The 24,480-nt window shown below is 43.5% G+C and overlaps 2 protein-coding genes across 6 annotated transcripts in view; one reads left to right on the top strand and one right to left on the bottom strand.

The window, feature by feature from the left end:
* The window catches only part of RMI1 (RecQ mediated genome instability 1), a 24,323-nt gene extending 5,562 nt beyond the window's left edge, over positions 1 to 18,761 (bottom strand). Inside the window, exon 1 of one of the 2 annotated variants that reach the window (XM_083186303.1) lies at positions 18,440 to 18,761. The gene's annotated coding sequence lies outside the window, so the exon portion shown is untranslated. Of the gene's footprint in view, positions 1 to 18,403 lie in introns of both variants that reach the window. The other variant, XM_083186299.1, reaches the window with a different exon arrangement.
* The window catches only part of HNRNPK (heterogeneous nuclear ribonucleoprotein K), a 19,213-nt gene continuing 13,333 nt past the window's right edge, over positions 18,601 to 24,480 (top strand). For 3 of the 4 annotated variants that reach the window (XM_083186317.1, XM_083186310.1, XM_083186314.1), the window contains exons 1-9: positions 18,968 to 19,112; positions 20,146 to 20,230; positions 20,366 to 20,463; positions 20,623 to 20,679; positions 22,126 to 22,169; positions 23,009 to 23,081; positions 23,176 to 23,289; positions 23,834 to 23,962; positions 24,044 to 24,351. In XM_083186317.1, the coding sequence (XP_083042443.1) occupies positions 20,176 to 20,230; positions 20,366 to 20,463; positions 20,623 to 20,679; positions 22,126 to 22,169; positions 23,009 to 23,081; positions 23,176 to 23,289; positions 23,834 to 23,962; positions 24,044 to 24,351 (878 nt within the window). In that variant the 5' untranslated portion in view covers positions 18,968 to 19,112; positions 20,146 to 20,175. Of the gene's footprint in view, positions 18,625 to 18,967; positions 19,113 to 20,145; positions 20,231 to 20,365; positions 20,464 to 20,622; positions 20,680 to 22,125; positions 22,170 to 23,008; positions 23,082 to 23,175; positions 23,290 to 23,833; positions 23,963 to 24,043; positions 24,352 to 24,480 lie in introns of those variants that run through there. The other variant, XM_083186318.1, reaches the window with a different exon arrangement.

Genomic DNA, 24,480 nt, shown 5'->3' with positions numbered 1-24,480 from the left:
ACACTTATGATGGATCACGGCGTTTATACCAATGGGTGCATTAGATAGCACTATATGAGATATATATATATATGTGTGTATATATGTGTATATGTATGAATATGTGTGAGATATTTGTATATATATATATATATATATATGTATATATATGTGTGTGTGACAAATACAGATATTTTTGCAGGTTTGCACTTCCTTATTTCTTTTTTTATTTTTATTTATTTTTTCTATTTTTTCACGTGTTTTCACTAATTTTTTGTCACATCGCTTGTTCTATTCAAATTGTCCTGCTCGATGCCAATGGACTCAGTGTATATAAATTAATGACGCATATGTAATAGGTTGTCTACAATTATTATATTATATATAAAGAAATTTTTTTTTGTATATATTAATTATGCTCTATGGTAAATGTTTTGTACAGCAACTGCGTTGGATTTATTTCCAACAACAGTCCGATGGCATCGGTAACAGCAGGTCCCCGGCGTTACCCTTGATACCATAAGTCACTACCCATATATCATGCATTTAGCCCAAAGACTCATGCGTTGTTAGCATCATAATCCACTGTTGCCATAGTCACAAGCCTAAGTCTGAGATGCGTGTCATCTACATGCGCGTCAATGACTGCTCTCTGTGTTCCGCCTACTTCCTACTTCTGGCTAACAGCCGGCATTAAGATGCGTTCCAAATACCGGATATCCGGTATCGCGGGCTATACGGGAATACAGCGCTGTGGTCCTTTACTCTAACTGGTTGCACACTTCCGGTAACTCGTTTCCGGAAGTGCGGCGTCACCCGCGAAAACGGCGGGAATTAGCTACACATGTGACTTCCGATATCAGGGTATATAAGTCCGGGCCTGGGCAGTCACAGGTATGGTTGGTGTACCTGAACCACGCTGATCTGCCTGATGTGTGCTGCTGCTTAAGCTGAACGATTTTGCCTTTGTAAGTACATGGCTTAGAACTTTTTTGTTATTATAAAGGATGTTATATTGTAAATTTTGAAAGCACATTTTGCACTTCACTTGTAGTGATTGGCCTTATGTGATTTTCAGGCTCCTTGATAAAGGTCCAGATGTGGGACCGAAACGTCGGGGCTTCTGCAATTATGGCAAATGAATAATGGATATCTCCAAATGAAAATAAAACCACGATTTGATTTTATCAAAGTGTGTTCTCTTTGATATTGTGGAGAGTGTGCATTCCCAATTGGGAGAATTTTCTATATGTGGAGGAATGGACTTGGATCTGTACCCCCTATGTGCACCCCACTGATACTACAGTTTCCATAAGTGAGAGTGCGATCAATTCAACTGGACTATATATATATATATATATATATATATATATATATACACACACACACACACACACACACACACACACAATGACATACAGTAAATGTTTACTCTTTGGAAAAGTATTGTGTGCAGCTGAATTGTAATATGAATGGCATCCTATACTGTGAATGCTGTCTGCTGCCGACCTGGTTTCCAAGACCAAAATAAACAGGATCATATTCATTGGCTTTACAACTATCAAAAGAACAATGCTCCCAGAATAAACTAGCACACTGGTTCTCAACTTGATAATGTGGCACTTTGGGGTGCTTTGGGAAACTTGCTTTCCCTTACTGTCCCCCACACATAACTGAAATGAAGGATGACATATAATAATCATTTTATTTATTAGCGCTCTTTCTCCAATAGGACTCAAGCCGCTTAACAGATAGAATGAATACAGTACAGAAACACAATTTACTTAAATTTATTATTTTATGCTGAATTTCTCAATTACAAATTTTTGGCTTGGGGTGGTAAGAACCGTGTTGCTGACATGTGAACGCAGGTCAAGGTGTGGTATGAAAGTACCAAGTTTATAACCCAGGTCGACCAACCCGGCAATTTGACCCAGGTTATAAGAAGGGTTAAACCCGGGTCACCCTCTGTATAATTGGCGACCCGGATTCAATGCAAAAGTGCCAGACTTGGCTAAGCCATGTGAAAAGGGTATAGGTGTGCAGTGTTTCAAAAACATTTGGAAACCACTGAACCAGAGGAGAGGAATGCTTAAGGCCCGTTTTCACAGATTTTGCGCTAAAAATCGACCAGTGTGTATGCCTCAGCAATGGACCGCTAGAGATGATGTGCGCTCCTGCATCATCGCCAGAACAGGCCAGCAATGTATATATTACTGGCACCACTACCCACCAATGTATATTTTTTATGGTGGCAACGTATACATGGCTGGCACAGGTCAACCAAGTATATATTATTGGCACCATTGTCCACCAGTTTATATTTACAAAGTCACACTTGTGGGCGGTCCCGGGCCGACGATGTCACAAAAGGGGCGTGCCCAGGCCGCCTTAAAGGCCCATACACACTAGGAGATCTTCAATTCAAAAAACTTTGCCAAAATCTCTGATAGATATATCTGTCATTAAAGTAGTGCATAGACACTGAGCTATTTTCCCAAAGAGCAAGAGAATTTGAGGAGACAAAAGACTTTTCTGAAAATCTTTCATTATAAAAGGCTATTAAAATAATGGTCTGGGTTTAAATTCCAAGGACTGGAGCAGGGGCCATTTTATTTAGTGCATTTCTGTTTTTGGGGCCTGATTCATAACTGATCGCTCGGCTGCGTATATTCAGAGACCGTCGATCAGGTAAATGCCCCCCCATGCTGCACTGCCTGGGCAAATGCAGAACCGTGCAGCGGGGGACGGGTGAACCGGGTGGTGGGCGAATTTAAACAAAAAAACTCCATAAAATTGAATGAGCCGCCAATGATTGGCTGAGAGGGGGTTGCAGCTGGGCTCTTGGCTCCCCCTGCCCACCTCTAGGCAAACATCTCCACCCGGCTCCCAGCTCCCTCTGCCTGCAGCCCCATGTGATAAATTTATCACATGCAAAACTTGGCACATTTCCCCCTCCAGGGGAAATCAGGTAGTCGGCCTAATGTATGGGGGCCTTTACCTTTTTTTATTTTGCAAAAGTATATTATCTATGTAGAACAGTTTCTTGAAAATCCGTTCACAGGGTTTTCAACTGTTTTAATATAACATAAGAGCACCCCCATGACTTTTGTGTATATGCAGATAGCCCAATTGTGCTTAATATGCGACAACTACATCTGAGAAACTGTTATTATAAAACACCTTTGTGTGGGAGGCACAATGAAAAAGTGTATGTGTTAGGCAACAATTCACCCTAGCTTACTAAATGATTAAACAAGCCAACAATGTGAAAATGATAGCTCAGTTGCATTTAAAACCCTTGCTGGTGACATTTTCAAGGCTTCACAATAAACCAAGTGATGAGTCATGTCATGTTGAAAATGTAGGTGTTTCTTCACTGTTTAAACATGCATTTTATTGAAGTCCTGGTTACTGCTACAGTATTCATCTCAGCCAATCACTGTTTAGCATCCCAGTTGCAATAGCAACCAAAACAGACAGCATGTTGGTGGGAGGAGGACAGAGCTCCGACTCTACAGCTATCATATGTCTTGCACATCAAAGCTGGATCATTAGAAGAGTTTAAACTCCACAACACAGTTATCAAAGAAATAAATTGTTCGTTCTAAAGCATTTTTATAGTTGTGCATTGTAGAGATAAGATGTACAGTACATGGGAAAAGTCACCTGAACATGCATAGAATTTAATATACACTAACACAGGTGCAACATTTGTGTTCAGAATACAAAAATGGCAGATATACTATGCTCATCTTGTTAATAATGGCTAGGCAATATCAGGTGTGACCGGTCATCACACTGAATAATTTACATACAGTGCCGGTTTATTTACTAGGTAACAAAGAAGCGCAGTTTCTTTAAAAACAAAAAAAAAAGTTCAGAATTTTAACATTTCAAAGGGGTTTCCCACTCTCATCACCAATTCCTGATGACTAAGTGAAAACTTATTGAAATAAAGCAGCATTTGAAAAGATGTCTTGTGTACACTGACCTTTCTGGTTTGCCTTTAATGCAAATAAGGCATTGTTCCAACAGCTACCTATCAATGTACCAAATTGTGTGTTGCTCATAGCTGTTACTGTAAGCAAATGCACCATGTTTAAAGCTTTTCATGATAACCACCAATATTGACTATACATTTACGCCCCAGGCTATTCCACAGCAAATCAACACGGTTTCAAACTGAACATTTCAGACTGTAATTAAATGTGGTATATTAATTGATGCCTAAGTCCTGTACACACGTGGCGATTTCAGGTCTATTTCTAAGAGATCTGACTGGATTGCTTAGAAATTCAGCCCATATCGGCCTGTGTGTATACCCCCAGTGATGACTATGCGTGGTCCTGCACATCGCCATCACCTGACAAGATCTTGTCTGCACACAACGCTGGTGCATCACATGTGTGCCAGTGATGTGTGCTGATTGATCCATGCTTCAGCACATCGCTCAGCATGGAACACCCATCACACCGTGTGTTCAGGCCTTTAGAAGTAAAGATAGCTTCCAAATCTTAAGCTTTTAAGTACACTGGTTTTAAAGTTATATACCTTTAAGTTCAATGTTTTAACAAAACAAACTGCAATTGATCTAGAGAGTTTAACAAGGTCTCATTTTAAACCTCTTTTTACAGGCTTTAGCATATACATAAGGCAGCAGTTTATTTCCATAAAAACTGGAAAAAAAATGAACTCAAACGTTTTAGTTTTTTTTATCTAAATTATTGTTCATACAGATGTTAATAAAGGTTTAATTTTAGGATCACGGCTACAATAGGTTTCACTTTGGACTATTTGTTAAGATAATGAAAATTAGGACCATCTAGGCCTGCTGAGTACTTTTAATGTATTTCCTTAAAACAATCCATTTGTTACTGTATATAATTATGTACAATGACAGTAAGACTTTAACAGTGATTTCACATATTTTAAGAATGCTTACTACAGATCTTGGTACTTGATGGGTTGAAACTGGCTGAAGGCTTTATTTGTTTTTAGTATTGCCATTTTAGAAAGGGCATATGCTTGATGGATTCACCCCACACTGCTTCCGCTCATTACATATGCACGAGCAGTGCTGCGGCTCCCTGCCCGCGTCCCCTGCCAACTCTCCGGGGGGAGGAAGCTGCTCCTTCCCCCCACACACATTCCGGCACAGGCAGGGAGACTTCCATCTCCCTGCCTGCCGCTGTCCCCCGGATGCTGCAGGAGTTAAAATTCGCCTTCAGGGGCAGCGAACCCCTGCGGAGTTGAATAGGGCAACAGGGAGGGAGGGATGGCAGCGAATGCTCCAGCCCTCCGGAACGCGGCGAATGTGCAGCGAATCCTAAAAAGGATTCGCTGCACATGCTGAAAATCGGCATTGAATATTGCCCTATGAGTTTCCTCTGGAAGCAGCAGACTGCCACTGTGTTGTGTTCTAGACAGTCTTAACCCTTTGAGTGCCAACGTTTATGTGAGAGATCCTCAAAATATCCATTAAAAATGCCAGCGTTGCTCACAGTGACTGTTCTTTTTTTGTGTGGATATTTTGAGGATCTCTTACAGCAACATTGCCACACAAAGGGGTAAATAACAGCATAGCTAAGAAGCTCGGTTTTTGCATTTCCCTCATAATTCACCACAAATGTGAGAACTATAGCTTAATCCAGTGGTTCCCAAACTGTGCGCTAGGCTCCCTGGGGTGCCTCGGGACACTTGCAGGGGTGCCTCGGGTTGGTGGTCCAGGACCAATTCAAATTATTTATGATCAATTATTTCTGGACAAAACCAGTGCTGGTGGCTGCCAATCATAAAATGTGACCAATCAGAACCAAATCCTGCCCTTTACCACATAACTGAACCTAAGAAGCACATATAAACACAATCTAGTTCATTTGATATATATTTTTTGGGGCCTAGGGGTGCCTTGGAAAAATTCTGATACTCTAGGGTGCCGTGATTAGAAAAAGATTGGGAAGCCCTGGCTTAAGCACTGGTCTAATGATAGCTCTGGGCCTTATTCTGCATGACAACATTTCAAATCTTTAAGATTTTCTTTAATGGTGAATTCACTTTTGGACCTCACTCAGACCTGTTAGCTAGGCTACGTATATTCGGACAGGTAAGCACCCCCCCCCTCCCCCACCAATCCCCTCACTAGGATGCGAGATGATGTGCACTGGAACACATCCTCTCCCATGCAGCCGAAGGGGAGAGCAATCATTCGACGGTTACTGACAATCTATAGATTTTTCACTGACGTCAAAGCCACACCATTCCTAGGGGAACACGCAGCATTTTTATGGAGACGCCAATAAAATGCTGGGCGTTCCTGTGCTCCAGCCTGCCCCCTCTGAAGCGAACGGCCCGGCCAGTGTGAAACATGTCGCAGCCATTTGCCCCTAGGGTTTGCACATGCGTATAAATGTGCTTTTGCAAACCCCAAAAATCAGGAAAGGAGAAGCATTCAGCCCCTATGGTTGTGTCAAAATCAGCCCCTGGGTTTTTTTTTGCCACAAACTCGTGGGGAATCAGCATAGCAAGTTTGTGCCAAAATACATTTATAAACTCAGATGTTGATTTCTGCATCATTTTTAAAGTGATGTCAACAAAATATCCATTAATGGAATGTGGAACATTTTCATCAAATTCTTACTCAAAGTAAGGTTTTTGATTACTGCAGTCCCACGTCAAGACACACAGTCCCCCATATGGTAGTCGAATGATTGGTTGCAAACCACCTTTGCAAGAAAGTCTATGTATGTTTTAAACTGTACATTTGTTAACAATGCCAACTATCATTTTCTATAATAAAGCCCCCCACACACTAGGACGACTTGTCCCTAGGACAAGCCAGACCTGATTTCCCTGGCAGCTCCCCAGTATGGGCTCACATACAAAACACACCACACCCACATCTAAAGGTCCATACACATATAACAACATCATGAACAATTTTTGATATTTGTTAAAAAATCTAAAATAATTGGTTGCTGAGAAAATCAACATTTTTAATTTTAAAAATTAAATTATTTGATTTGTATAGAAACTTAAGGCCCCCATACATTAGGCTGACTTGTCCTAGGGACAAGTCGGACCCAATTTACCTGCGAGCCGCCCGGCAGCTCCCCGGGAGGCTCACATACAATTTGGCACTTGATGTGCCATTTTTACATGGGATAAATCGCATGCGATTTATCCCATGTAAAAAAAAACCCGGGGAGCTGCAGGGCGGTGAGCAGTAGTGGGGGCGGGCAGCGGCAGTAGTGGGGACGGGCAGCGGTGGTGGGGGCGGCCAGCGGCGGTAGTGGGGGCGGGGGGCGGTCAGCGGCAGCGGGCGGCGTTTGCGGTGAGCGCAGTGTACTTACACATAGCAGCAGCGGCGGGGACGGGACGCGCAGTGGCGGCTATTATATTTTTAAAATACTTGTCAAATGACCGGCCGCTCTCTGATTGGCTGAGAGCTCTCCGGCCAATCAGAGAGCGGCCGGTCATTTGACAAGTATTTAAAAAATATAATAGCCGCCACTGCGCGTCCCGTCCCCGCCGCTGCTGCTATGTGTAAGTACACTGCGCTCACCGCACACGCCGCCCGTCCCCACCACCGCTGCCGCTGGCCGCCCCCACTACTCCCCCGGTGTCTGTATGCATATGCCTGTGAGGTGGCAGGCATATGCATACAGGGAGGTCGGACGTGATCGTATGTACAGACCGTCCGACCTCCCTGATCCGGTCCGATGCGCACGGGACCGCGCATCGGATCGGATCAAATGTCACATACCTACGATTTTGGGCCGATTTCATCCGATTATCGGCACAAAGTGCCGAAATCGGATGAAATCGTCCCAAAATCGCATAGTGTATGGGGGCCTTTAGACATCATTGGCCTGATTCTGGTTCACTTGCAAAAGCAAGTTCTCTCTCTAATGGACAAAACCATGTGCATTGCAGGTGGGCAGATGTAATATGCAGAGGGAGTTAAATTTGGGTGTTATTTTTTTTCTGTGCAGAGGAAATATTGGCTGCTTTATTTTTACACTGCAATATAGAAATCAGTTTGAATTACAAACCCCACCCAAATCCAACTCTCTCTTCACATGTTACATCTGCCCCCCCCCCCCCCCCCCCAAGTTGCAAGTGAACCAGAATCAGGCCCCATATGAAAGTCTATAAAAAGGTTTAAATGAGACCTTGCATAACTATCGAGCTTGATTAGGTGAGCTGCAAATGTAAATATATATATATTAGACACATTTGACTTGTGCTGCTTCCTTATTGTTACCCACTGGGCTGCCACCGTACAGTCGTCAGAAAAACTCCAGAGTGCCTTCTGTTGGTTGCTTGTTATACATTTCCCTACACTGGGATTGAATGGCATCAGAGTCGATATATATTCGACAGTGGGAGCAACACAATCCGCCAAATCACTGTTCAAGACAACGGACAGTATAAGAAAGAAATATTACGCCAACTTGCTGGTACTTATGTCTATTGTACATTGTCATGTGATCCAACAAATCAGTTCAAGAGGGAATTACAGGATATCTTATCGTTGGCTGTTGCATCTGGAAGCATTGACCAGAAGTTATTTGATGCCCTATTACCAAAAGATCCGATGGTGGCAATACTTTATACATTACCTAAGGTGCACAAGAACTTGGTGGGGCCGCCGGGACGGCCGATAATATCGGCTAGGAAGTCCCTATTCCAAGCCCTTTCGGTGTATCTTGATGCATTAATCCAGCCATGTGTTGTTAACAGTCCTGGACATAACAGTCCTGGACATATACGGGACACTACTGCCTTCTTAAACTTGTTGGCTGATGTGTGGACTGTGTCTTGTGATAGTATGTTGGTTAGTTTGGATATCACCAGCCTATATACTATAATTCCTAACAGTGATGGTTTATGTACGGTTGGCAGGCTCTTGAGAGATATCCATTGTATTGCGGTCCCCCCATTGAACTTGGGTTAGAGCTATTGCAGTTAATACTAACACATAACTACTTTATTTATGATGGTGAGTTCTACCTGCAGCTGTCGGGCTGTGCGATGGGGTCCAATGTGGCCCCATCGTACGCTAATGCCTATATGCTGCAGGCAGAACGAGAGATTTTTCTTGATGTCCCTGGGGTACGTGACAACATCAAAGCGTACGCCAGGTTCATCAATGATTTATTCATAATTTGGTCGGGACCGGTTGATGAGCTTGAGAAACATCTACAGATGCATAATCTGTCAAATAGCCCCAGTAAATTTACTTATAGCATCCACCCTACTGCAGTTGACTTCCTTAATATTAAAGTTACAGTGCAAGAGGGAGTTATTTCCACCGATCTTTTTACTAAGGCAACTGATCGGAACACCATACTTGTGCGAATAGTTTCCATCCTAAATCGCTGAAGTATGGTTTGCCTTATTGGCAATTCTTGCGAGTGAGGAGAATTTGTAGCTCTGATGTGGATGCAGAAGTACAGATGGAGTTTATGGTGTCTAAATTTATTGAGCGTGGCTATGACAGAAATTCAGTTCTAGCCGCAAGAAATAAGGCCATGGCTATGGACAGATGTGCAGAAAGATGACTAATAGCCTGAGGCTAGTAGTAGACAGGCGCCTAATAGGGTGGTTTGTCAAGCAGCTCCTCTAGTGGGCGTCAAACCCCTATATAGAATATATAGAAAAAAGCAAAATGTGGAGCGCTAAAACAGTTGGATCAATATGGTATGGTATAAAATTACAATCTTTTTTTTTACACAATATATAGTGGAATATGTCCACTCAACAGGTATAAAACGTGTACACAATTATTACAGGTTAAAAATATCAAAATACAGATAATAACATTTGGGATAAATAAAAGGAAATGGGTATGATACTTATAGGCTGGATTCTTGTTGAATTGTCCTTATTGGAGGCACTTGTATGTTGGGAATTTTTGTGTGGTCTGGAGCTGGTTTATGATGGGGTCCATATACCTTGCCGGATAAGTGACGCTGGAGGAAGAATATTGGCCCACTAGAATTGTGGGTGTCCTCGACGAGATGCGCCCCTACGATCCTTATTATGTAGGTGGTGGTGTCCCAAAATGGATGGTACCAGATGGTAATAATGTCCAGCAAACAGTCCAGTATTGATATATGTACCAAGTGAATATTCCAAGGAACAAGATATCCAATCCGCCAGTAACCCAATAAAATCAAATCAGCAGGTGCTCCCTGACATGTTTCGCCGTCCAACTGACAGCTTTTTCAAAGGTATGGCAATATTAAATATGCAAAAATGTTTAATTGAACTTCCTGTCTGTGGGTATATAAACCAGGATTACACATAGGGTGCCATACCTTTGAGAAAGCTGTCAGTTGGACGGCGAAATTGTAATTTTATACCATACCATATTGATCCAACTGTTTTAGTGCTCCACATTTAGCTTTTTTTTTTTGCTATGGACAGATATGACAGAAATTTTCTGGGGGGCGTTTACCGTGGGTTAATCACTACAATTCCCAGAGTAATGATATTAACAGAACAGCTAAGAAATGGTGGCCTATCATTACAGCTGATCCTAAGATAGGTTTGGCTGATAGCAGGCTTATGCCATGTTACAAACGTGGCCGTACTATATTTGATTGGGTGGCGCGTACTGATATTACGGGGCTCACCAGTAGCCAGGTGCATACGGACACATTTTTGGCACACAGAAACGGATGTTTCCAGTGTTTGGGGTGCCTTACATGCAGATCCATGACAGCATCCTCCTATTTTTGCCATCCACTGTCCGGTAAAAAGTATTTTATAAAACATAGGCTGACGTGTACTACCAAATTTGTAGTATACCTTTTGACATGTCCTTGTGGCTATAGATACGTCTGCAAGACGGACCGGACTATTAGGGAACGAATAGCTACTCATCGCCATTCGATTAAAAGTGCCCTAGAAAGTGGGTCCAGTGACCAACCAGTGGCACGCCATTTTTTACATGCTGGCCACAGTGTGGCATCCCTGCGCTTTATTCTGATAGATCATATTCCTGCATCGATTAGACGTGGGGATAGATCCCGGAAATTAGTACAATGTGAGATGGGATGGATTTATCGATTAGGAACATTATCCCCTCGGGGGCTTAAAGAACATCTGGGCCTCCGGTGTTTTTTTTATAAACCTATAGGCTGTGATTATGTAGGTTCTAATACTGGTACCTGTGCTCTGGTTAGAGAGCTGTTGCCATCTAATATAGATATTCTCCATGATGTAGAAAGTACTTTAAAGCCCCGTACACACGGGGAGATATATTGCTCAGCCATATATTGCTAGCAATATATTGCTCAGTTTCTCCTTTTCATCAGCCACCAGAGATGGTCGCTGATGAAAGGGAACCTCTGCCGGCGGTGCCGCAGAGGTAATTAGCTGGTCGCAGGAGCAAGCTCCTGCGACCAGCTATTAGAACGGGGCTGAAAACAGGAGGGCGCACCCGGCGATTTATCACCGGGGCACACTCCCATCACTGGCAATATGGTCGCCTGCGACCATATTTCCAGCCCCTAACGCCCCGGTGTGTACACAGCTTAAAACATGCTCTTGATCTCATTTACTCAGTCTGCTATGCTCATGCTGATAGATATATGTGTTTTAAAATGTATTATGTGTAAATGTTCTTTGTAATAAAATTGTACCGGTCTGTAATGTTTACAGATCTCCAAGGCAACGGAGCCACCGGGACGTCTGTACGTATGTGCGACACGCTGCGATGCTCAGTGATGACGGATGCGAAAGACACCGGCTGCCACTCCCGCACCTAGAGTGAACATTGGTGATGGTTTGTGAGTATAAATTACATGTATGTTTGTATTTTTCTTTTGATCACGCTACGCGCTACCTGTGTCATGTGCAGTTTTATTGGGTGTGTATTAGAAAAACATGGAATAAACCACCAACGTTTCGGGGCAGCGCCCCTTTGTCAAGGTGTGAAAACATATATATATATATATATATATATATATAATACAAAGGTTAACCTCTGACGTGCGCTTTTTCTAGTTTAACAGCTGCTCCTCCGATATGGTTCTCCTGTTAGTGAGAGCCAGGGGTGTACAAAACGGGGGTTATCGGAGTGCGCTAATTAGGGTACCACCTAGCCAGATTCCACATTTAGTCCATTACACTGATGTATTTATCAGTAATTATAAACTGATGTATTTATCAGTAAATTATTATTACAAGGGACTTCGTCAGGGGTATGGCAAATTTGCCATACCCCTGACGAAGTCCCTTGTGACGAAACGCGTTGGGTTTTATGAATAAAGGACCATTTGTCTGACTTGGAGTCATCTTTGAAAAAGTGGACGGAAGAACCATGTGTTTTTATAATTACTGATAAATACATCCGTGTAGTGGACTAAATGTGGAATCTGGCTAGGTGGTACCCTAATTAGCGCACTCCGATAACCCCTTGTTTTTGCTATACATATATATATATATAGATATATATATATAGATATAGATATACATAGCAATTTTGTTAAAAAGAATGCATTTTTCAAAGCACGAGTCACTCTGTCATGGCTTCGCACATGTGAAATCCCATAATCTAGGTTCTCTCAAATGAGGCACTGCAAGTGCATGACAAGCTAACATGGAGTATAACACTGATGTTAATATAATATAAAGACCCATACACACTGGGTGACTTTAAGCTGAAAGCAGCTCACTTTTCCCGTTTGAGCTGCTTTCAGCTCAAAAAACCCCTGTCAAAAACCGCGCTGGCAGTGAGCGCTGATGCGCGCTCCCTCATCATCACCAGCCACCAACGAGCTGACGGCTTTCCATAGCGTTCTTCAGTGTGTATGGGCCTTAAATTACATGTTGTGATGTCATGTGCTTAGTAACGCACCCATTATAAGTCTCTCATCCTTACTCATTTCTTGTTCCTTTTCACAATTACAGGACTTTTTTCAAACTGCTCTCACTTTCATGAATACACTACCATGAACAAGACTGCTCCTAACACCCCAAATCACTAAGCTTTTCAAATGCCCAAACCACCCACATAAATGCAATAAATCATTCTACTAGTTACTTCCTCTACATAATCTCACATACTTTCTCTACTGGTGTCTTTCCTTCATTGTTCAAACACGCAGTTATTACTCCAATTCTGAAAAAAAAAGAATTCTGATCCAAGCTCTCTCTCAAACTACCGTCCCATTTCTCAACTTCCATGCACCTCCAAACTACTTGAAAGACTTGCCTACACTCGCCTCACACACTTTCTTAACTCATACAACTTACTGGTTCTATATGGGTTGTGCTGCGCTCTACCTTAAACTGGATGACCTCTATACATAATTTAAATATATGAGATGCATGTCTTAAGAAAATTATAATTTATTCAAAACATAAATTGTATAAATCACAGTACTGTGTGTATAAAACCCCACTGGGTATCACTCCTTTGCAAGCGTGAAAGGATATTGAATAAATTTATATTTATGGGAAAAAAATGAAATGATGCAGAAAGAAAAAAATGAAAAAATAATGTGCACGAAATGGTTCTGTTCGGAATAAACAGAATTATGTCCTTCAGTCAATGGTAATAGCGGCGTCCCGCTGTTTGATATACTGTAAATTGTCTTTACTTTTTGGATACAGCTTTCAGGTACTGTACCTCTTTTCTTCTGGTTTTCCGGGTCTGGTACTTGTGGGTATTAGTGTGCACTGTGGGTCCCGGACTCTTTGGGCTGCGTGCGCCGTCTGTCTGCTCCGGGGAGCTGCGTGTATCACACCGCTCACCGTGCAGTCAGGAATTGGCCGGACGCTGCACCTTGTCTGTGGTGGTTACTGAGACCACCGTTTCGGGTTTGTAGATACCCGTCCCGGTGACTGTTCACCACTCTACAGGTCCCTTGGCTCACTCCCTCACTTTCCCTTCTCCGTACTCACCTCTTGTCGGGGCTTCCTCCTTGGCGATCTCCTTGCCGTCGTACAGTGTGTGCACACGCTGTTTGCCGCTGCCTTACCGTTCTCTCTGCCTGTCTCCAAAGTAAGTTGGGTTGTAATGGGGGTACTCTCTCCAACGCGTTTCGGCGTAAGCCTTCTTCTAGGGAGCTCTTCATTTTTTTCCCATAAATATTAATTTATTCAATATCCTTTCACGCTTGCAAAGGAGTGATACCCAGTGGGGTTTTATACACACAGTACTGTGATTTATACTATTTATGTTTTGAATAAATTATAATTTTCTTAAGACATGCATCTCATATATTTAAATTATGTATAGAGGTCATCCAGTTTAAGGTAGAGCGCAGCACAACCCATATAGAACCTTTACGAATTGAAACGGAGACAGTCATCCGTTTAGTGCGGCTGCTAACCGATTACAAAGAGATTCAGTGCGCAGGTACCAACCAAAAATCCATATACAACTTACTGGACCCACTTCAGTCAGGCTTTCATGCCCAACACTCCAGAGACAGCACTGACTAAAGTTGTGAATGATCTGGTCACTGCTAAGTCTAAAGGCCCCTATTCACTACTAATTCTTCTAGATCTCTATGCTGCTTTTGACACTGTTGACCACACACTTCTCATACAAACACTACAATCCCTAGGTCTTAAAGACACAGCCCTCTCTTGGTTCTCATCCTACCTATCTAACCACTCCTTTAGTGTTAATTTCTCTGATTCTACCTCCTCTTCACCACCTCTTTCAGTTGGAGTACATCAGGGTTCAGTTTTAGGTCCTCTGCTTTTCTCAATCTATACCTAATCTCTTGGCAAACTAATCAGCTCCTTTGGATTTCAGTATTATCTGTATGCGGATGATACTCAGCTCTACCTATCCTCCCCGGACCTGTCCCCATCTGTATTGAGCCGTGTCTCTGAATGCCTTTCTACTGTTTCATCCTGGATGTCATCTCGCCACCTATGACTTAATATTTTAAAAACAGAATGAATTATATTAATTATACAATAAATAGTAGTTACCAACCTGATATCTCTATTGATGTTGAGAAGATGACAATCACTCCTACCTCTCAAGCTCGCTGCCTAGGTGTTATCCTTGACTCTGAGCTTCCCTTTGTACCCCACATTCAATCTGTCTCAAAATCATGCCACATGCACCTAAAAAAACATATTTAAAATTTGCCCTTACCTTACTCAAGACACTGCAAAAACTCTAATCCATGCTCTCATCATCTCACGCATTGATTATTGCAATGGTCTCCTTATTGGCCTTCCCCAATACAGACTCTCACCAGTACAGACCATCATGAATGCAGCTGTGAGGCTAATCTTCCTAGCCAGACGTTCATCGTCTGCAAAGCTACTCTGTCAGTCACTTCATTGGTTACCTATATTCTACCGTACAAAATTATTTTACTTCCACACAAAGCCAGAAACCAAACTACACCAACATACATATCTTCTCTTATCTCAAAATATCATCCAACACGACCTCTACGCTCCTCCCAAGATCTGCGTCTCTCATTCACACTCATTACTCGCTCCCATTCCCGACTGCAGGACTTTCTTCTGGCTGCACCCACTCTGTGGAATACCCTCCCAAGCACAATAAGACTCTCTTCCAGTCTCCAAACCTATAAGCGTTCCCTAAAAACTTATCTCTTCAGGCAAGCTTATCAAATTCCAGAACCAGTCACAGAACCTTGCGTTCTGGTGGAATCATTGCAATAAAGAATACAGTATCTATCCTTATGTATCAATGCCTATTTCCCTATAGATTGTAAGCTTGCGAGCAGGGCCCTACTACATTTTGACTGTCTGTAAATACCCTGTTTGTTGTATCACCTACTCCTTTGTAAAGCGCAACGGAATATGCTATATAAAAACTGTTAATAAATAAATAATACTGCATGTTCTATTTCTACACTTACACAACCCATTGACCACTGTCAAACATTACTCTGTGGGAGTTATTCTGGTTGATTCGCTCGGATGCGAATGCACATCCTTGCGAGTCAACCAGAACAAACCCTGCGAATGATGGTACGCCAGCCCACCATTCGCACTGCGCATATGTTCGCATGGCATGAGAATGGCTGATTTACATATCTATCCATTCGCACACATTTTAAAAGATCCACAGATGGAGCTTATTACTTCACTTGTGATTCTGTGAGATCTGGAAAACATGAACTGTTGGTATACCTTATATACCCACAAAGCCAGTGCATGGCATGTGACGTACTACATGGGCTACCCGCAGCCGGTGTCAAATGTAGGAGATGGTCATAATGGGCCTTATTCTGATCGGTGCGGCCCGATCAGAAATATGCGGTCATGTCCGTGCAGGCGAATCCCCGCCTTCCATACGGATCGCCACCTCCGTCCGTATGCGGATATGTGGCGGTCCGCATGAAAGTGGACGGGGATACGCCTCCTCCATGTTGGGAGCAGCCCCTGCATTCGATGGTCGCCGAACATCGAATGCAGGGCCGCACGCTCCACCAGGTCCCGCCACCCAAGACCACACGGACACTTGTCCGTGTGAAATCATGTATGGGGGCGGGCAGCTGACATCCGGCGATGTCAGATGCCCGGCCCCTACACACGCGTCACGGCTTCATTACCATGCATACGCCCCGCGTTTGCATGGGAACGCCCATGAAACGCGGGGCGTATGCATAGGGTAATGAGGCTAAGTAGCCCCTCACGCCCCTCTACGCCCCCTGTGCGGTGTATAAAGAATACGTGCGGCGAAATCGCCTGCACATGCGCAGAGTGACCTCTGCACATGCGCAGACGATCAACATCGGCGGGACGTCCGCATGCGGTAAAATCCGCACCGATCAGAATAAGGCCCAATGTGACTGGACTGTGTATATCAGCGGTGGGGAACCTCTGGCCCCGCCACCTTCCAGGCAGTTGTGCAGGAAGCCAAGTACAGGGGAAATCTCGCGAGAGCTACCGACCTCTCGCAAGATTTCCCCTGTACTTGACTCCCTGCACAGCCGCCAGACCACACAGACCAGCGACTCTTAAACTGCGGCACCCGCCGGATCATGGGATGGCTGCCTCAGGGCAATTTGTAAGTGTTTTATTTTTTTTTATATATGGCCCCCGAGGCTTTTTCCCCCAATAGAAACAGCCCTTGGCCCCAGAAAGGTTCCCCACCCCTGGTGTATATTATAATGGTTACCTAATCCTCAATGAGGCTGGCCACACCTCTAACTATGGGCCCCTATCGCTGCATTTCCCCACCAAGTTAAAGTTTAGCCTTTTACCCAAGAACACATACAGGGGTAATAAAATACCCCAAAGAAACTTGAAATTACTGCCTGGCAAAGTATGTACATGTTCTAGGGTTTCAACAATATTAAACTAAATTTAAAGCTAGAAAAGGGGCATATCTATAGATTGTAAGCAGGGCGCTCAAACCTTTTAACTGTCTGTAAATACCCAGTTTGTTGTATCACGGTCTCTTATTGTAAAGTGCAATGGAATATGCTGCTCTATATAAGAAAATGTTAATAAATAAATATCTGGTCAGGTAGTAGAGGTGGGGGGAGGGGATTTCAAGTGCTACTCTTTTTATTTAACCCTACATGTGGTAGATGTCAAGAACCCACACAATGCACCCTTCCCAAAACGCACGCGTAGTCATTTTGGTCTGATTAGATCAGGGGTCCTCAAACTATTTTGCTCTGGGACCCCATTAGACAATAAAAATAAATACGGGACCCCAGCAAGTTACTGCAGAAGGTCATCACGTCACATGTGTAAGCAGCAGACAGCACATGCATGGCAGCATTGTGGAGGCACAAACTGATGGGAGGAGTCTAAAATAACAGACAATTCAACAGATCTTTCAGACTCCTTTGCAGGTATTCAATGCCGTAGGCGAGCGCGACAATGGGCAGGGCTTCCTGCTCGCTGTCACCACTCACCCTGTCAGTATTCACCCCCCTTCATACGCCAATTCCCCCTCGCTCTGTTTTTTGAGCAAGGGAGAATTGGCGTATGCGGCTCCAGAAGCAGCGAGACTCGCGGCTAAATACAGTGGGTTCGCTGCATTAGCCGCAGGTCTCGCTGTTTGGGCGAAGGATTTCCCCAGAACTTTCATTAGGGTGAGCGGCTGATGAGGGGGTTAAACAGCGAGGGTCGATGGTTTTCTGCAATCCTCGCTGTTTAACCCCATCGCCGGACGCATTGAATACCTGCCATTGAATCACTGACTGAGATTAGAAAAGTCATCAGCCTGATGGTCAGCAACATGGAGTCGTGACCCACAGTTTGAGAACCGCTGGATTAGATCATGTCATGGCCAATTCATTCTCTATTCATTGTGTGGCGCAGAAAATAAAGAGAAAATATGAAATTCACAATGAGCCCTAGTTTTCTCACACATTACAGTGCACACACAGCTACTGCAGCCGTGCCACACCGTCTCTACACTACAATAGTACATAGGCGGGACACCCACGTAAGTATGTGTGTAGCTATCACCGTAACAGATTACCGGCTCCCGCGCAGCAGTACCCAGCATTTGCGGCCGTAGCTCTCCCCGGGCGCCAGCAACCGTCGCTGATTGGAGGAGACTGTGGAGCAGCGACGACGGCGGCAATGCAGGATATCGCGAGAGTTCGTGGTTAAGCAGCAGTCGTGCTCCCCTCCTCCATGGCGGATCTATTGTCCTGGCAACGGGTACTATGTTCTACCTCAGAAACTGAGGAAGACATTTTCTATTTTACACAGATATGTTTTTAAGCGTACATGGTATCGCTACTAAGGCCTTTTTGTGCACATCTACGTAGAAATCACACATTTATTGTATGTGTGTGTGTATGTATATGTATATATATATATATACATACACACACACACATACAGTCAGATGTATCCACGCATTACTAGACTATTATAATTACTGGCCGTTTAATTTCCTCCGCCGCGCCAGGCCTCCCGTTCAACCTAGCATGAATAGTATTGTGCCCCGTTGTACTAGATGGGCGGGGTTATCTTTGATTGGCTTTTTGCTAGGCCAATCAAATCTCTTCCTGTAGCGTCCAGCCAATAGGAGTTAGCAAGGAGAGGGTTGCACATATCACTCCTTTAGGTTGCACTCTGGTGAAGATCCGTCTTGTGCTTCGGCCGCGTTGGTGGAGGTAGTTCGGTAGCGGCACAGGAAGGCGGTGAGTGAGCGGGTAGCGGCGGTGCTAGGGAGGGAGGGACACCGCTTTCCGGCTAGGAGTAGCATTTTGAGGGTTTGTGACTGGGGCAGGCCGTGGCTGTATTTCTAGGTGCGTCACTCCGTATGGCGTGGAGGATATCCTGTTCTCTGCCTACCCTATACGCTTATGGGCCTCTGCCTCCAGCCCGACTGTGTGTACGGATTGCTCTGCGCATATTCCTGTGCCGGGGCTACACTGTCGTGCGGGAGCAAGGCTGGCTGGCGGTGCGGACAACCCGGCAGCACGCGCTATCGTCTTATCGCACCTGCCCGTGGTGGGTCACTGGAGACGCGCGCGATGCACACACTGGCCCGGGAGCCCTGCTCGTGTTACCCGCCCCGAGTACTATTTAATCCCCTCCCTGAGCCGGCAAGCGCTGTGCTTTGTTGCGACAGACGTGTGATGTGTTATCGGTAGCACGGAGAGTCTTGCGGTGCCCGCGCTGCATGCGGTATTCGCTGAGCTCGGATCACACGCCCCGGTCACTAGGCAGGCTGTGGGTGCAGCCGCCATGCTGCCTCTCCGTCTTCTCTCGCATTCACAAAATGGCCGGTGGCGGAAGCTTGCGGCAGAGGGGCGGGGCTGCAATGGCCGGTGTCCTGTAGCCCAGACAAAGGATTGGGGATGAGAGAACCGCTGCGCACAGCCGGATGCCGGCAGGCATTGTGTGCCCGTCCCATTGTCTGCGCGGCGGCTGCGATCCCGCCGCCGTGTGTGGCGCGCTGTAGCCGGCCTCCTGTGATTGGGTACTGGAGGCGCCGCCGGTGCGAGTTCTCTGTATTGCGGATTGCAAGCTATAGTGTATATATACGGCCAGGCTTTCATAGGTGGTCTGGTCTGTGTGGTGTCATCGCTGTCCCGCCCACTTGATTCTTATGTTATAACATCGGTGCCCTGAGAGGGAGCTTTTATTAATGCACTTCCCGGCGCAGCAGCACGCCTGTAATCATGTGGCCATCAGTTGTGCTGATCTCTTCTGTTTGCTTCCTTGCAGATTGCTACCACCACTTTCTAAGTTCATTACATGAAAATGGAGACAGAGCAGGAAGAGGTTGAATTCACCAACACAGAGACCAACGGTAAACTGCCCTTTGCTTACTCCCTGCTTCTTTTACAGAAATTCCTTTTATTCCTATTGTTTAATGTGTTACCTGATTTGATGAAGAAAGCTGAATGCATTCCTGTTCTTTAATAGTACAATTTTGTATCTTCAGGGAAACGCCCAGCAGAGGACATGGAGGAAGAACAAGCTTTTAAGAGATCTAGAAACACAGATATGATGGTTGAACTACGTATACTGCTTCAGAGCAAAGTATGTCTTGTTGTATCCTGTCCATCCCCCCTTTTAATCTCATAACTCAATGGAAATTGATTTTAGTGCTTTAGATTTGTAGATAATTGCATTCTTAAGTTTAAACTAATATAATACGCATTTTGTAATGGTTTTATAATCCCCACTTTTTTTCCCCAGAATGCTGGTGCAGTAATTGGTAAAGGAGGAAAGAATATTAAAGCACTCCGGACAGACGTGAGTTCTAAAACAATATTCCCTCTCCATATTTTTGTTTTTGCAGAGTAGAGCCAAACTTTGCTGACAGTTCCCACTTTATCGATGTTTTGGTTAAATTGTTTTAGTACGTTAAGCGTTTGTTTTTAGCCGGCTTTAAAACTATTGGTTCTTAACTTGTAGGTGTTTATTTTTGATATATTTTTTCTTTTTTAGTTACTTAGTTCATATTTATAATGTGTAAAAGTAAAGAGTTCTACAATACAAAATGTCATTGCTTTCAATAGATCTGAATAATCCTGAATAGAAGTTCTTTGTAGGCTAAGCTTTTTATTTTAGTGGGTTGACTCTTGCGATTAGACACGTGAATAACATTTCTTGAAAGTTTACAAAAATGTATGTCTTACACAATTTTAAGCTGACCTATTACAGCTTTCTTGCCTTTTCTCCTGTCACGGTATTGTAAGTCAGGGGCCTAAATGTAAATTGCGTCACTGCTATTAACAATCTGAATTGTAGAGGATAATTTCATTTTAACGAACATATTCCTGTTCTGTACTAAAGTTAGCTTGTAGGGGCAGTTGTAAAAACTGCTGTCCCTGCAAGTTATTTCTGACATTTTGAGGGAATCTTTCTCATTTGTGAGAGATTGCTGTGAGCCCATGTGCATAGTATCTGTTTCAGGCCAGAGGATTGGAAGATCTCTCTGCTGCATGTAAATTCTCCATAGATTTAGTGCATGTTATTTCATCTGAAGATGGTATAAACTAACATGGCCAAACTAAGAAAAGCTTTGCTTTTACAGTGTTTGATAAATAGGAGCCCCCATTTTAATAAGGTGTACTATGAACTGCAGAGCTAATAAGCATTATGCAGGAGATTTTTGTGACGGATCATGTATCCGGTTATTAGTACATAGCAACAATTAATAGAATTATGCAGAAACTGTAGTTTCTACATAACTTTATGAAGTAAACAATTGATAAACAGGGCCCTTTTTATCTACCCTTTTGAGTGGTAGGGGGAATGTGTCTATACTCACGAGCCAGCCTACTATATTTGTATAATGTCAAATTGCACGCCTATTATTTTTAAACTTAATTCCTCTAGCTTTAAAGTATTAAAGTTGCTAATTTACACATTTTTATTGTATTACAGTATGCCTTTAATACCATTTAATTTAATTGAAAACAGTCTAGTTTGTATTAAATTAAAATGTATTGCTTTTCCCCCCCTTTTCCCTCTCCTTGTTTTTTTGGCCATATATCTCCGTTGCCCATGTACTGGATCGTCTTACCCCTGCGTTGCCCATCATGATGGCCCATCTACCCCTGAACGCCCATGTGAAAACCCCGGTTGGCTATGCCCAAAAATGTGTTCGTTGCCCAACGGGCACTTTTCCTGACATCTTCCGATTGAATGCCCATGCCCAATGCCAACATCCACGAACGCCAATGACCAATGCAGTACAATGCCAGTGTTTCAGTCCCAGACAGCAGTGGCCCCGAGCGGTATGTCCCAACAGTTTATGCCTCACTGCCTGATTAGAAAGAGAAATGTATGATAACCTGCCTTTTAATATGATTACAGTAGTTTCCCCTACATAGTGTTTTATTTTCTGTCTTTTTGTTCCCATTGGATTATTTATTTTCTTTTCGTCCCTCACTGAACTTCTATGTAAGTCATGGTCTGTAGACCCACTAATTTCAATATACATGGGAAACATAACTTCAAGAGTTACCTATTGTCCATATTGTATAGTTTAGTTTCTAAGTGGTTTCTGTCTTCGTGGCCCACCTGATTCCTCCAGCATTGCCTGTTACATAATTTAATTATTTTCTTTTCTAATGAAGTGCTAACTCTTAATCACTTTCACTTCACCTTTATGTTACTTTCTCTGTTATTTTTCTTCTCTTCAAAGCACATTAGTATTTCAAGTTTAAGTGGTTTCATCCATACAATATTCACCTATTGCATTTTACAACTTTCCCTGGAGTGCGCCAGTTTCATTCAAATAGTGAGGGTTTCCAAAATTAGTGGTGACGGGGAATGTGATCATTCACTTGTTTCCAGTTCTGTGCCTCCTTTTTTGTTGTTTTTATTATTTCTTTTTTGACCGCTTAATCTAAATCCTTCCAGAATCCCTTTCCCTTCACCAGCATCTAAACGTTTTACTGCCCAGTCACATTAAAATGAAGGAAAAACTAAAAAAAAAAACAAGGCAAATGTGCATGTTCTCTACAGAGAATTAATTTGATTCAAATCAGATTAATATCCTTGTTAATATTTATTTGGCTGTCTTTGTAACATGTTTTCCCCTTTTTTCTGTTATGTCATATGTATTATACAGTATATTAAGTATCAGTGCAGATATTGAGACAATTGGAGAGATACTGAAGAAAATCATTCCTACATTAGAAGAGGTATGTGTGTGGTTTTTGTTGTGTGTTTTTTTTTTTTTTTATTTAATTTTTCTATTCCCGGTTTTACTTACACTTTACCAATAACCTTCTGCAGTATCAACATTACAAGGGAAATGACTTTGATTGCGAGTTGAGGCTCTTGATCCACCAGTCTCTGGCCGGAGGAATTATTGGTGTTAAAGGTGCAAAGATCAAGGAACTTCGAGAGGTATGTGGTTTGGGGTTTCTCAGCGCCACCGTCCCGTGTCGTCGTTCCCCCCCCCCCCCCCCCCCCCCCCCTCTTTCTTTTTGGTAGAGCCTAAAGGGCTGTACATTATTTCAACCTAAGCAATCTGACTAGATTGCTTAGATATGGAGGAGCATTGACCACTTTGTGTACACCCTGCAGCGTTGCACAGTCCTGCGCGCTGCCACTGCACACACCGAAAGCCGGTGTTAGATTGTGGGGCTTTGCCTATGAACAATAGGCAAATCCCTGCTCAGCAAACCGCATCACCAAGTGTACCGCAATGTGTGCTGAGCGATCGTGCTTAAGCCCATCGCTCAGCATGGAGGACTGGTTACCCCGTGTGTGCGGGGCTTAATATTGCCAACTCCTTAAATGTTGACTTTGAAATTTGCAGAGTACTAGACATGTTTTTCTAAATAGGTTTTCATTTTAAATTTGTACTTTGTGTAGTAAACTTTATTACTTGGTTTTGTACATGGTATTTTTAGTAGTTAATCTACATCCTCTTTTTAAATTTTTGCAGAATACGCAGACTACAATTAAGCTTTTCCAGGAGTGCTGCCCCCATTCTACTGATCGTGTTGTGCTTATTGGAGGAAAGCCTGATAGAGTGGTTGAGTGCATTAAAGTTATTCTGGATCTCATATCTGAAGTAAGTATTGTATAAAATTATATTTGAACTTTGCTCTCATGTATGGTTTTGCTTTTATTTACTTTTTCTCCTCTTCCATAGTCTCCTATTAAAGGGCGTGCACAGCCATATGACCCTAACTTCTATGATGAAACCTATGATTATGGTGGCTTTACAATGATGTTTGATGACCGACGAGGGCGGCCCATGGGCTTCCCTATGCATGCAAGAGGAGGTTTTGATCGTATGCCTCCAGGACCAGGTGGCCGGCCCATGCCACAGTCGAGAAGAGATTATGATGATATGAGTCCAAGGCGAGGGCCCCTCCCACCTCCTCCGGGTCGTGGAGGCAGAGGTGGCAGTAGAGCTCGTAATCTTCCACTTCCACCACCCCCACCACCAAGAGGAGGGTAAGATTGCCTTCGAATTGGTTTCAAGGATTCTCTTATTATTTTGAACAAATTTGTGTGCCTGTGGTGTCAGTCTTTCGGGTTCTTGCTGATACTTTTGGTTACAAATTTTCTGATTGTGCCAACTTC

Source organism: Crinia signifera, chromosome 1, assembly GCF_055691185.1.
Source record: "Crinia signifera chromosome 1, ASM5569118v1, whole genome shotgun sequence".
Classification (NCBI taxonomy): Eukaryota; Metazoa; Chordata; class Amphibia; order Anura; family Myobatrachidae; genus Crinia; species Crinia signifera.
The sequence above is the reverse complement of the archived record's forward strand: the minus strand, read 5'-3'. Positions and strand labels throughout refer to the sequence as shown.